This window comes from Oxyura jamaicensis, chromosome 3 (genome assembly GCF_011077185.1).
Source record: "Oxyura jamaicensis isolate SHBP4307 breed ruddy duck chromosome 3, BPBGC_Ojam_1.0, whole genome shotgun sequence".
Lineage (NCBI taxonomy): Eukaryota > Metazoa > Chordata > Aves > Anseriformes > Anatidae > Oxyura > Oxyura jamaicensis.
In genome coordinates this window covers 58,181,403-58,194,573 of record NC_048895.1, presented here as the reverse complement: position 1 = coordinate 58,194,573, position 13,171 = coordinate 58,181,403, and the positions used below count along the sequence as shown (strand labels likewise).

General features: G+C 46.1%; 1 protein-coding gene across 1 annotated transcript; it reads right to left on the bottom strand.

Annotated features, from left to right (window-relative positions):
- Positions 1 to 3,197: 3,197 nt before the first annotated feature.
- IL22RA2 (interleukin 22 receptor subunit alpha 2) lies at positions 3,198 to 8,925 on the bottom strand. Its single transcript, XM_035321148.1, has 6 exons — positions 8,452 to 8,925; positions 7,470 to 7,620; positions 6,609 to 6,787; positions 5,414 to 5,583; positions 4,714 to 4,869; positions 3,198 to 3,597 (listed from the first exon to the last, which is right to left on the bottom strand). Exons 1-5 carry the CDS (start codon positions 8,546 to 8,548, stop codon positions 4,714 to 4,716), a joined length of 753 nt encoding a protein of 250 aa, XP_035177039.1. The 5' UTR covers positions 8,549 to 8,925; the 3' UTR covers positions 3,198 to 3,597.
- Positions 8,926 to 13,171: the final 4,246 nt, after the last annotated feature.

The following is a 13,171-nucleotide window of genomic DNA, read 5'->3' as shown; positions in this document are numbered from 1 at the left end:
GAGCATCATGGCATCACGTAAAACTGGGCATTTATATGGTACAGCTGGCTATGCATAATATTCTCCTAATTTATAAGGCTGAAGCATCTGCTCCATTGCTGTTGCTCCATCAGCTTTCCCGGAGCACTGTTCTTGAATTCCTGGTCATTGAATATTGCAGATGTGTGCGCTGGTGGAAGGGGAAGTTGAAACCATTTACAGCAGGAGATAAGCTGTTACTCCATCCCACAGATAAGATAATATTCAGTGTGGTCAGGAAAGAAGTGGTAGACCTTGTGGGATGGGCTCCACATCACACAAAGATCAATAACGACAAACTCTAAAAGCTGTGATACTTATTTCTCATTGGCAGGATCCCCAGCGGTGACACAAGGACTTGGCCATTGCGACAGGCCGTGACTGCGACTGCGGACATCCCCAGTGACACAGCAGGCGGGAGCTTAGAGAATAGGTTGCACAAGTCCTGACTTTTTTTTCTTCTGCTTAGTCTTTCTGACCCTACGCCATGGCCTTAGCAGCATTTATTGTTTCCTGAACCAGAATCTGGGGTTAGGCACTTTGCTAGAAAGTGCGTGCTCTGCAAGCGGCGCTGAACTAAGAGAAGGGTGCTTTCAGCTGGGCCTTGCAAACTGCTTGTCAGAAGTACAAGCTAGCTGGAAATGCCAGCAAATGTAATCTCATGAGCCTTTGGCATGGCCTGTATTAGAAGATCGATCTTGCCGGGTACCCTCTACAAGCAAAGTCTCCGAAGGGTTGGCTGGTGAGCCTGATTCTCTCTCTCCAAAAAGAGAGTGGCCTATAGAGGAACAGCCTGGACGCTAGTCCCTGTCCCCTCAAGCCCACTCAGGTTTCATTGCAGAAGGCTGGCAACAGTCCAGAATATGCACTGCTTGGACAGCTCAGCTCTTGGGATCGAGCCGACAATGTGAAGACATCCTGCTCGGATGTGCTTACCACCATGGGCCCACATGCCAGCCCAGGACAGCTCTGGAGAGGTGAACCCACAGTAGGCAACCTGCTTGTGCCCATGAGGAGGAAGGGGGAAGAAAGCCAGAGCTCGCTTTTCCAGGTATTTCCAAAGTGCCTCACCTGCAGAAAAGCCCTGTTGTAGTTCAGAGCCTGGGAGAGAGCTCTTCCTTTCCATCCACACGGGGACATTAACAGCAGTGTGCCATACAGACTAAGGCACCAGATAAGTTGCTTTTAAACTCTACATTTCCAGTGCTATCCAGGTGTTGTGGGTGCAGATCTCCCAGCTGGTACCTGCTGCAGGAAAGTACTCCCCACATAAGCTCCCTGTCTGGCAAAGCCAACGGAGCAAGTTGTAGGAACATGGCACTATTGCTGATTGTGGAGAAAAATATGGCACTGGCCATTTTACTAAGCCCTTCCCCAGTAAAACTACATGGCTGAGCAGAGTTGAAAGGATATTCGCAATCCAAAGGGAAAGTGAAAACTGTTTTTAGCAGAACATCACGAAGTTGGTAATAGTAAGTCACGGCACTGTCGGAATGGCAGTGGTTCCTGCAACTCTTGTGCTGCTTTCTGTAAGCCTGTGTTGTTGCTAAGGAAGTGAAGTCTGGTTAGCAAACACGATAGCAGGAGGCTTCTTCAGACCTTTTATTCTTTTTCCCAGTGTAAGTGCTGCACGTTTCATGCAATTTCATCAAACTGAAGAACTTTCAGATTTCCAGTTTCTCTGGGTCTGTAGCATGGCACCTGCTATTTCTAGCCAGGTCTGAATGCTTCAGGCACCCCTAAGGCTCTTCTTCTTTTTTAGATACATATATATATATATATATAAACTTTAAAGCCCTAAACAGTCTCATGCTCTGCATCTGCCAAAGGTACAGTATCCAGCATTGCCATATTCTGTTCCCTGACTAGGGTAAGCAGATGTTACCATAATAAAACTTCATCTTTGTTTAACAAGGGAAACATGAGCTGCCCTAAGGAAAGAAGTGAATTTGAGAAAGAACTTGAATTACTACAGATACTGTCTTCAGGCCATGATAACCCACAAGTGGATGAAGTCATCACTGCTGCAATGCATGGCAGCCTATTCCTTAATACTTTTTCTGAACTGTTTTATTGCAGTTCTGCAAGGGGGGGCGGCAGGGCAGTGCTGGGTCTTATGTGCTGCGTGCAGTTCTTGCAGTTTATCACCATCCGCTGGGATCCGAGACTTGTCATGGCGCTACATACTGTACAGAGGATTGATAAGTCTCATTTCCCATAGAAACTTACCTAAATTAAGAAATGGTGTGATACAGACAGGGTAAAACAACTGGGAGAAGTGGGAGAGGAGGAAATAGGGAAGCGTGGAGAAGGAAATTTGTTTTTGTGGACCAGGTATGTGGACACAGGTAGAGCACTGAGACATCCACCCCACAAACAAATGCTTCATCACTTTGTTTGCCTGCAAAAGTGATCATTCAAGTATATTATGTGTTAGAATCAGATGGTGGGAGTATTTCATATGTAATGCCCTTTTCCAATGTCTGGTAAAGGCACGAGTCACCAGCATTCACTTGCTTAAGAACAGCCTCTCCCAGACACCTGCTGCCAGCATCCTGGCACTGCTTTCAGCAGTGCTGCCTGTAGGTGAGGTGCTAGGGATGGAACATGAGAAGTAATTTGGATGAGATGTAAGTGAACTCAAGGTCTGTCATTTAGACTGAACTGATCCACCTTTTGTGTATGTGAGTTAAAGGAAGAAAGGAGAGCAATTATGTAGCAGGGAGCTCTGTTTTCTCTGGGGCTTTCTTTGCCCTCTTGTGCTTGGCCCAAACTCATTGCCTCTCATTTAATTCACAATAGCAGACTGTGGTTAAGTGTTAAGATTATCCTTAATTACAGACCTTGCAGAACTTGCAAAAGGCATGTCACCTCTCCATCAGCTGTGGCTCACCTTGTCCAGCAAATCTTTTCCCTTGTGTGATGAAGGCTAGGGGGAGTCAAATCATTAGAAATCACAGACGATGGTCAGCATTCATTCATCATTACTTGTTAAAATAACCTTTAACTGTTTGTCATTGACTGCAAGGATCATTTTTTTATTATTATTATTTTTATTTTTTCCCAGTTTAAATGAGTACCTGTCTAATCACATACAGGTTTCACTATCAGAAATATTATGTTGAGGACACTGTGAAGACATTGTGAGCACAGGGCCTGAATATTTTAAAGGAAGGAGGTTTTTAAATCTTCTGCTGCAATCTTTATTATAGAAGAAATAAAGTATTTGGAACTTCTGTTTTATAAATCATATTTTAACTCCAAGGCCTAAAATAGAAAACCATAGAAACAATCTTAAGGATATTTTCACAAGTACTTTTTGCAATTTTTTTATTACAATACAAGGCTATTTGCTTTGTAAGTACAAATATGTACTATCTTAAATTGTGCTATAAGATATACAAAGAATCCTTGGACTTTGTGTAACATAAACTGATTGTGGTGAATTGGATAATTTAGTGCAGCAAGGGTTAATTTAAAAAGCATCCACAAATGTAGTCCAGCCGTATTCTAGGCCACAGATGTCAATTTACAGCTGGATCTGTAATGGGAGGCATCTTCCAACTTTATCCCTGTAACTGGGAAGAGAAAGAGAATTGCTGCTGCAGTGTGCATTTGAGCTTCATGGTATTGAATTCATCCAATAATGCAATGTGTGACCTTTGCTGCATCCCTCTGCAGGTTGCTCTGCTCTTACCTGAGCTTTCAGCCTTGTAAAGGAATGGAAAACTTACAACAGTGTGGGGAAATCACCTAGAAACAAGCTCCCTCCTTAGCTTAAACCCTCCTTAGCTTAAATCAAGCTCCCCCCTTAGCTTAAATCAAGTCTCAGGAAAGACCAACATTATGCATCACGTTATGAAGCAGAAGAAAGAAAATCTCTTATATTTAGGGCACTAAGCTCCAACCAGAAGCACAGGTTCAAACCAATGCTTTCTTGGTTTTCTTCTGTTACCCCAAGAAAGGACATAAACCTAAGCTTGCTGCAGTCAATGCCACTGCTACCAGCTTTGGCTTAGGTCCCTTTAGGTTCTGTGCCTTGGCACTTGCAAGGCAGGATTAATAATAAATCTCTCTGCTGGGCATATGATACATGATGATACTGTAGTAATCGAGGTAAGTAAACAAACAGACTTTTCAGACAAGCTAATGGAAATAATTCTTGCATTCTGACCCATGAAAACTCATGAAATATGATAAATGGTTTATTTATAAACATTTTATACCTAAAGAATGGCCATAAAGACTGGATGAGCACATTTGGATTAAACACATCAGATAAATCCCTGACCAGAATTGCAGAGGTTGTGGCAGAATTGCATGTTAACAAAGTTGGAGGTCACTCATTTCCTGGTTAATTATTACTTGACAGCAATAAAAACTGACAAAAACAATATTATGTTTAAATGCTTGAAGAAAGGGAAGACTTTCTGAGCACTGTGCCAGCTTGCAAATAATTAGCCACACCATCCTTGTAATCTTCTTGGCCGTATCAATGGATATGAAACTCGCTGAGATGATGCAAGAGCTCTGGCTAAGGCTGTCCCAGTCTCATATGGAAACGGCAGTTTTCCTCTCACACGTCACTTTCTCCTTTTGGAGAGCATCTACCTTTGATGAGGGGGTTGTCCCCACCTTCCAGCATCCCCTCCATCTCCAGCTGGTGACCTACCTGCCTCAGCAGCGGCTGCCCCGTCACAGCAGCATGGTGCACTGCCTGCTGCTGTAGGCGCTGCTGCGGTCCAGTGTCGGCACGTACATTTTAGCCACGACGCAGTAGCTGACTCCATGCCTCAGGTCTTCTATTTTAACCAGCTTGTCCTTTCCTTCATACACCAGGACTCTGTGTTGCTTCAGATAGAGGGGAAGGGGGAGGAAAAACAGCTGGTCATGCGCATTGTCCTAGCGAGCATGTCTATGGATAAGGTTGGGAAGGCCAGAACATGCAGAGCAGCACGTGGACTTGCATGAAGTCAACAGAACTCCTTATCTATCTATCTATCTATCTATCTATCTATCTATCTATTCATTTTAAGAAACTCGCTCCCCAAAACTGCCCTCATTTCCTCTCCATTTCAACAAGACCTTACAGTCTGAAATACTAAGGTGATAGGAAAGAAGAAAGAGGAGAAGAATTAAAACTCAATTCCAACAAATTCAATTCATGAAAAAAAGCCTACTTTGTTTTCAGATACTTACACTGTTATTTACTTTATTATATTACTTACACAGTTATGCCCTCACAATTACAGAGGACTGTTTTGGTTGTAAATGGGAACGATGTGCCAATGCTTTCCTGGCTTTTCAATGGTTGTTGAAAATGTTGAAAATTGAAAAAATGAAAAATTTGTATCAAAAATATATACATATATATATAAGAAGAATATGTGCTTACCTCATCTAGCAAGTTGTTAATTATGAAGACTTGGTACAGCAGTTCATAATAATTTGTCATCGGTATGGTGCTGCCTCTCTTCCTTCTATAAGGAGAACGTGGAGCCTGGAGCTTTACTATGATGGATTTGTTGCTGTGAACCACATTTACTGTTGGCGGTCCTATCATAGCTAAGGGAATAAACAAAACAATGAGTGTGATTATGGGTTATTAATGCCTTGGATTCTTTGCCCTGATTTTTTTTTCCTTCACATTTTTCTGTTATCTTGGACTGCATAAAACATATTTTCATACCATTTCAGATGTGTCAAGGATGCAGTTTCAATCTTTCCCTTCAGAATTTTTGCAGTCTGCTTGGTTAGACGTGGCTAGGGTTTCAAACCATGTCTGCATGCTTCTGCATGCAGCCCCCGAGGTGTGGGGAAGCAGTGGCTGCCCCACGTGTCTCTGCAGGAGGATGTGGTGCAGGGCAAGACAAGCTGCTGCTGCTGCAAGGTACTGCTTTAGGTCAAAGTGGTTTTGTCTGTACAGGATGCTCAGCTTAGTTTGCTCATCAGGGCTGTGGAGCTACTTGTATTGATGTCTACGTTCAATTTTGCAGTGAGAAGTGGGCTAAGACTGGTTAATTCACAGGGAGATTAATGGTAGGCACATGGGTACTGCTCAGGGTTTTGACAGACCTCCAGTTTCATCGCTCATTGTGGGATTACAATGACTACTAGCTAAAAGCTTTGCACATGTCCTTTCTGAATACACTGCAGTCAGGAAGACACATACATAGGAGAAGGCTGTTGGCTATGCAGCTGCTGGCTCTCTTCTCCCTTTTCCCCTTGAGCAGAGAAAGTTTCCTTCTTTTCCGCACTGTGCCCAATCCTTCCAGCAGCTCCCAAAACTGCAGAGAATATTTTGTGGAGCTCCTCACCCTGGGGAAGAGGTTGAGTTAAAGAGCCAGGCATTTCAGATCCCTACCATAGACGAGGAGCTGCTTGTCTGGAACTGGTTGACGTTCAAGTGTGGGCAAAATTATGTTATCGCAACACTTCACCTGAGAGCCATGGACTCACAACTTCTTTTGGAGCAGTTTTGTAGCTAGAGGAGGATCACTTGTGATTGCAAATTGCGAGCACTAACGCAGCACCCCATGCCGCAGAGAACCCAGCCCCTTTCCCCGAGAGCCCCATGTGTTTGTACTTACTTTCTCGCCAGGGAGTGAATCTGCAGCTGAGGCTCCAGTCGGAGTAGACACCACCTGAAGCAGCTCGCACCCTGCCGTAGTAAGGCTCCTGGATGTCAGCAGTCTCATCTGTTAGGTCGCAGAAATGGTTCTGAACCCCCCAGCACTCTTCTTTGTTTTGCCATGTGCTCTGCCCATACCTGCGGGGAAAGGAGGAGGCATGATGTGAACTCTGTTGTCGCCGACCAGATCTGTACAGATTTTTAACAGCCCATTATAGCTTGGCTGGGCCAACAGGAGCTCTGCTCTGGAAACTGACTCTTCTGCAATGTGGTGACGGGGAAGATGGATTTCACAGGTGTTTGGGAACTGCAGGTTTCTGTCTCTTCAGAAAGAAACCTAAAGTGGAGATGTGGGTCGCCCGCCCCATAGGAAGCCACACTTGCAGGTGAGCTTTTGCTTCACAGACGTGTTCAATGATGCACGGAGCGCTGGTTTCCACCAGCCCGTTTCCCCAAAGTAGGCACTGTTTCAGGTGCTCAAGGTCTGAGGAGCTGGACCTGGCATGCCAGGGAAGATCTCCTGAGGAGCAGCCCCCAGCACACTCCCCCTGGGGCCAGCGTGCCCTCAAGATCCTCCTGCAGAGGTCCCTGAGCTGCTTGGAGCCGTGCCATGAGGGCACACAGCACGTTGCAGGAGGTGCTTGTGCTCTGCCTGCCTCGGGCTGCTCAGCTGCACTTTATGGACTATTGATAAGTGCAGAAACAACCGCGAGCTGGCAGCAGGACAGGACGTGGAGAATATCCTTCAGCACCTGGGAAATGCCTCTGACTTGCCAAGCAGGGATGGGCTGTGGGAGGCTGGAGTTCCCCCGGCACTTACACTTTATACTGCACAAAGTAGACCACGGCTTTTGCCTCTCCGGCCCTTCCAGGCTGCCAGTACAAGGTGTTGTTGAAGTTCAGTGAATGAAACTCTACCTTCTGCGGCTTAATTAAGTCTTGCAGGTCTTCATTTTCCAGGACTAAAATCGCTGCAAATAACAAGGAATGGTGACACAGTGCGTTTGTCACGGGCATGCTGCTCCGTATTCGAGCACATGTGGCTCGTGTGGTTTCAGACTAGCAGATGGCAGGGAAATTAAATCTCCTGGGTCTCATGTTCAAAACTTTCCACGTCGCAGTGACCTGATCGAGCAGTTACAGACCACATCCATGTGAAAGGAACAATTTAGGTAGGTATTTTCATTTTGGTTTTCTTATTGAGTTTACTGCTGTGGAAATGCCCAGGACACAAACCCTACAGAAAGCCTGAGCTAAGTAGCCCTATCAGTAGTTAAAGTTGCGTGTTCTTTCCTTCATATAACCTGCAGGGATTATAGCTGGTTTAATAGTTACCACAGCTGCGTTGGCTCCTGCCTAATAAAAAATATTCACTGCTTTTCCCATCTGAGGTACTGGAAAAAGCTGCCTGACAATTTTCAAGATAATCTGTTCCCGAACTGAGACCGTTGCAGATGACACAATGAGTTAACACCCTCTCTGAAGCATCCCAATACTAACAATTTTCTGGATTTTGTGACCCGGATGACTTATATTTTTGCAGCTCTACCCCTGGCATATCACAGAGCCAGAGAAGACTTGTACTAGTTGAACCGAAGCCGGTAACGCAGCTATAAATACATGCGATAGGCATCATGCTTCTTTCAGCTGCACTTTGAAAGGAAAAATAATACTGGTCTGGAAATGATAGGACTCTTGAAACCAACCAACATATCCAGAGAGTTTGTGACTCCTCCAGCTTCACTGACAGACCCCGCACCCCCCTCCCCATGTAGGAAGAGAAATTGAAAGCCTTTACTTACAGCTTATCTCATCCTGAAGCAGGTGCATCAGTAAGCAGAGGGAGGAAAGCGTGATCCCCCTCATGCTTAGGAGAGCAGCTCCATGACTGAAGAGCATCTCCCTTCCTCTTGGGCATGTCTTATGAGGAAGTAATTATTACACTTGCCACATCAAACTTCCCCTATGTTTGGAGGTTTCAAAAAAATCCCTCGTTTGGCTTTTATTTAATCTGAGTGAAAAACATATGAGCTGTTCTAAATTAAACATAAGCAATTGTTCTTACTTGGCTGCTGTGATGACTCTGAAATTTGGAACTGATTATGAAGCAAACCAACATGAATAACATCCTTCCTTTTTTTTTTTTTTTTTTTTTTTTTTTTTTTTTTTTTCAGGGATTAATTCACAAATGTCTGGCAATATTTTTTTATCCCATAAATTTGTCACACAAGCTTGCTTCTTTGCTATGCTAATTTTTTTTCAGCTTGCTAGTCACTCAGAGATGGAGAACACAAGAAAACTTGCTGCAATAATGTAAAACACCTACCGATGGGATGTCATCTGTCTGAAGGGCCTCTCTTGGGGGTCAGACGTAAGAGAGCAGTTTGTAGGAGGGTTCGTGGCAGGACAGCATCTAGGGATGTGCCGTCAGAGGGACGAGGGGACGTGAAATGGTTGCACGCTGGAGCACACGGGCTGCTGGAGAGATGCTGAGCAGCTGGGGAGCTGCAGGGCTGTCTGCCTTGGGGCTGGTGAAGGGGAGGCGAGCCCAGCCTGCTGGGCCAAAGTGCCACTCTGTTGGACTTTCAGACCACAGCAGTCACATGCGGGTGTGCCGCGTGCTCCAGTACCTGCGTTGGCTGCTACTGCTGCTCACCTCCAAGTTTCATGCTGCCAGCATGCTCGTCCTTGTGGCCGTGACCCCGGGGATGCCAGGGCTTGCCGAAGAAAGCGGTGTCACCCTGTGCTTGCCGTCGCTTTATTGCCGCACATGCCCGCCTAGAGGGAGCCCGGTGTCGCCTGTCGGGCGGGAGGCAGAGCGTGGCCAAGGCGGGTGCTGGTGCTCACGCACCAGTAATATCCCGGCGCGCTCACCTCACCTTCTGCTGGCTCATCTCAACAGGTGAGAAGGGGCAACCCAAACTGGCACCATGCAGAGCAGCGTGATGCAGTGGTGCCCTCCGACAACATAATTCGTGTGGAAATGAGCTGCTTGCAGAAACAGGTCGCCTCTGCCTGCAGAAACACAAATTTGCCTGGCTGTCACCTTCCCTTTGGGAAAAGGCAGAAGAAAAACACCAACCGAGTTGAAAATAAGTACAAGTCCTGGTTCAAATTAAGGTGCTTTTTGATAAAAAGGCATTCAGTTACAGTGTGCAAGCTAGACAAAACATAATCAAGAAGCTGGCTTTGGCCAGATCCCTGGGCACTGGCTCTCAGTTCAGCTGAGCACGTGTACATCATCATCCAAGTGCTGAATCTGCAACAGGCACATTAGAACTGTAGACGGAAAGCTCTGAATAATTAGCTAGTTAACCCAATATATGGTTTGCTGAAAGGGAATACAGAAAAAGACCAGATAAAAATCCAAAAAGCAAGGTAGAAGGTGGAAAGGCAACCCTGCCATCACATTCTGGGAATTTTTTATCTATCCGTTTCCCAAACGCATTTTCAAAATTTGATGACCTTTAAGAAGTTCCCCACACCAAATGCAATTAGTATTTCGTCATTTTATATGAGCTCAAGTGCGGGAATAGGGAACTTTTATACACCAATCACCGGGCTGAAATGCCATCAAAGTTTAGTCATTCTTGTCACAGGTTGTGTATTTGCTCACTTGAACTGTGCCAACACACCTTACCGTACGCTGCACAACAGCAAATTGCCAGGATCCCAGCGGTGGAACTGTGCCAAAGCTGCTTCTGACGGCAGCTCCTCCCGCGAACACAAAACCTCCTGAAAGCCCTCTTGGAAGCATGGCTGGCCACATCCCTGAGGATGCCAGAATCGCAGAAAAGGCTGCCGTGTGCTGTGGTGAAACGGGGAAAGAAATGCCAGGGCCACAGAAAAAGTCCGGGCTTCCCGTGAGCTGCACTCTGATAGCGCTTTATCTGTAATTGCAGTCTGAAGTAATCTCTCACTCTTCACATAATTTTGTGCTTATTGAAACATCCGCTGATAATCCCCACGTTGTTCGCATCTGTAGCTTTTGCCTACTCATGAACTTCAATCACGTTGCTTCAGTGCCCTGTGTGGTAAAAGCAACTGTATTCAAGCCAGTGGCAGCTGCACACATTCATGTAGGCGTATGTATACATTCACGTCTTAAGGTGAGTACGATACGTCTATAGAAATTAAAAAATATAAAACAAAATAGAGGAACATTACGGGATGTACACTGCAACACTATATTTTAAATAAATGAGAACTTCTAAGAAACAGTGTTGCTTAAGAATACTCTGGATGGTACTCATAAAGAGACAGAAAATGAAAACATTTTGCTTTCCCTACCAGCATCCACATTAGTTCCGCTATTAGCTCCTGATTATTTATGCTGGAGCACTTTTCTGGGATCCCAATCTTTCTGAAATAGCAGTCCTGGTATTTCTGTGAACAGAGACAGAGCTGCGGGCATGAGGATTTTTTTCCATTCCTGAAAAAAAAAAAAAAACAACAACTATCTGGACACTGGGTAAACAGACTTCTCTCTCTCAAAGGCTGACTATTGCCACACAGAGGTAAAAGTCAAGTGCGTTCTTGCTGGAAGCTGTCTGACTCATCCAATTTGATAGCACCACCTAGTCATATATATATATTTTTTTCCCCTGGAGCAAATTGTTTCCCATCCATAAGAGAAGAAAATTTAACCCCAGCAGGGCTCCTGGGGCAACACTTCTGATTGTTCAAAGCACGGCTCTCAGCTGTCGGGAGCGGGTGTGTGGGTGGGTTTCACTTGTGTGCCTGGGCCGGGGTTGGGAAAGGTGAAGGAAGGAAGAAACTCTGGAAGCCCTGCTCTACAGGGATTGCCTCTAGTAAATGGCAGAGGCCAGGTGAATCTGTCCCATGTGAGGCATTTGGCACTGGAACAAACGGACAACAAAAGATGAGCAGCTTGGGTTAGCCTGGACCCAAGGACTATCCTCAATTTTTGCTGTAGGTTTCAGTCTTTAACCCCTCTAAGGAACCAGCTCAACCCCATGGAAAAACCTGTCTTGGAAGGGGACTCTGGAGGTCAGTTAGTCCAGCCTGCTGCTCCCAAACAGGGCTCATGGTGGTGTCAGCTCAGCTTAACCACCTCCAGCGTGGGAAGAGAGGAGAGGCGAGGAGAGGCGAGGGGAGAGAGGAAAACCCCCACAGTCGAGCAACAGGGACTTTTTCTCAGCCATTCAGGGAAGAGGCATTGCATCACAAGAGTTATTACAGAAAATTCTCTAAGGAAGTGAGACTGACTTTCACTGCATGCTGTGGGCATTCATTGCTTCCTTCCCGCAGGTACGAACTGCATGAATTGTTCAACTATTGCTGTCAGAGGGCTTGGGTCAACACTTGGAAGATTACGGTGAGAAATTCCCAGTGCCATATCTCTACCTTGATAGTGAGAAACGTGAATGCGTTGAAGATCTGGCAAAGGCTCACTCTGTAGCAAGTCCTTACCTGCACTTAAAATATTTATTTAACAATGCGTGAATTGAATGTGAAATGCTGAATTGTGCCAGAACATTAGTAACCAACAGTGGAGTTCATTAGGATGTGTAGGAAATACAGATAGAAAACATGGCTCAGAGGCTGTTATTTAAATGACAGGTTTCTTTAGCTGACCATTTTTCTCATTTGCAAAGCCTCACATTTATTTATTTTTTCCTACTGCTAGAGTGCTACCGTTAGTTTAAGCACACTGAGAAAAGACTTGTCCTCCTTTAGCTTGTGGGTCTCTCACCAAATCAGCCACGGGCTAAAGCCCACCTGGTTAGGGAAAGGTGGAGATAATATTCCTTAGGGTGTTTTTTTCTCTTTGTTTGCTTTGGTTGAAGTAATGTTAGCAGTATAGGAAAGACGCCAGGTGATCACTCGTCCAGCCGAAACCACAGATAAGCTGGAGAAGTGCAACACAAACATTGCTCACGCTTCCTTGGCCCGCCTACTAAGGCAAAGAAAGGCAGGCTCCAAGCCGGGCAGCGCCGACCAGAACCTGTTCTTGCTCTCCTTCAGCCTGCCACCAGCAGCAGCTGGGGCAGCGCCTGAAACATCAGCAGTGCAGACAGCATAAGGCCCACAGGCTCATTTTTTCGTAGGCTGTTTCTGGAGCCCCCCGTCACGGATCCCCTGCCCTGACCACGCAGGTGCAGGCCGACTCACCGCACGGTGCGGACAGGACCGGGGCTGGCAGACACCCGCTGTGGGAAGAAGCTGACGGAAATGGGATGTCTGCCTCCACAGCTGTGGTCGGGACTTGGGCTGCAGGAGGAGCAGCTGCTTCTGGCAGGCACTTTGGGCAATGAAGCTGGGGAAGTTGAGAGCTCCAGGGACTTCCCTGGCCGTGCCAGCTGCGGATGCCACAGCTGTGATGTGGCATCTAGTGGCAGGGGATGGGGCTTTGTGCTGGACGAGTGGCAGAAAGCTGTGCGCCCCGGGAGCACCTTCCCACCACCCTCCTCACTGCCAGGTGAGGAACCCAACCTTCAGAAAGCACCCACACTAAGTGATTTCCAAGCCATGCCTCCCTCCATACACTGCTCTAATAAC

Excerpts from the sequence above, each read along its gene's own strand:
- IL22RA2 (XM_035321148.1), bottom strand. The coding sequence starts at position 8,548 with ATGCTCTTCAGTCATGGAGCTGCTCTCCTAAGCATGAGGGGGATCACG. Across the intron at positions 6,788-7,469 it reads TACTTTGTGCAGTATAAAGT|GTATGGGCAGAGCACATGGC; the intron begins GTAAGTGCCGGG and ends CTTTCCCCGCAG. Across the intron at positions 4,870-5,413 it reads TTAACAACTTGCTAGATGAG|CAACACAGAGTCCTGGTGTA; the intron begins GTAAGCACATAT and ends CTCTATCTGAAG.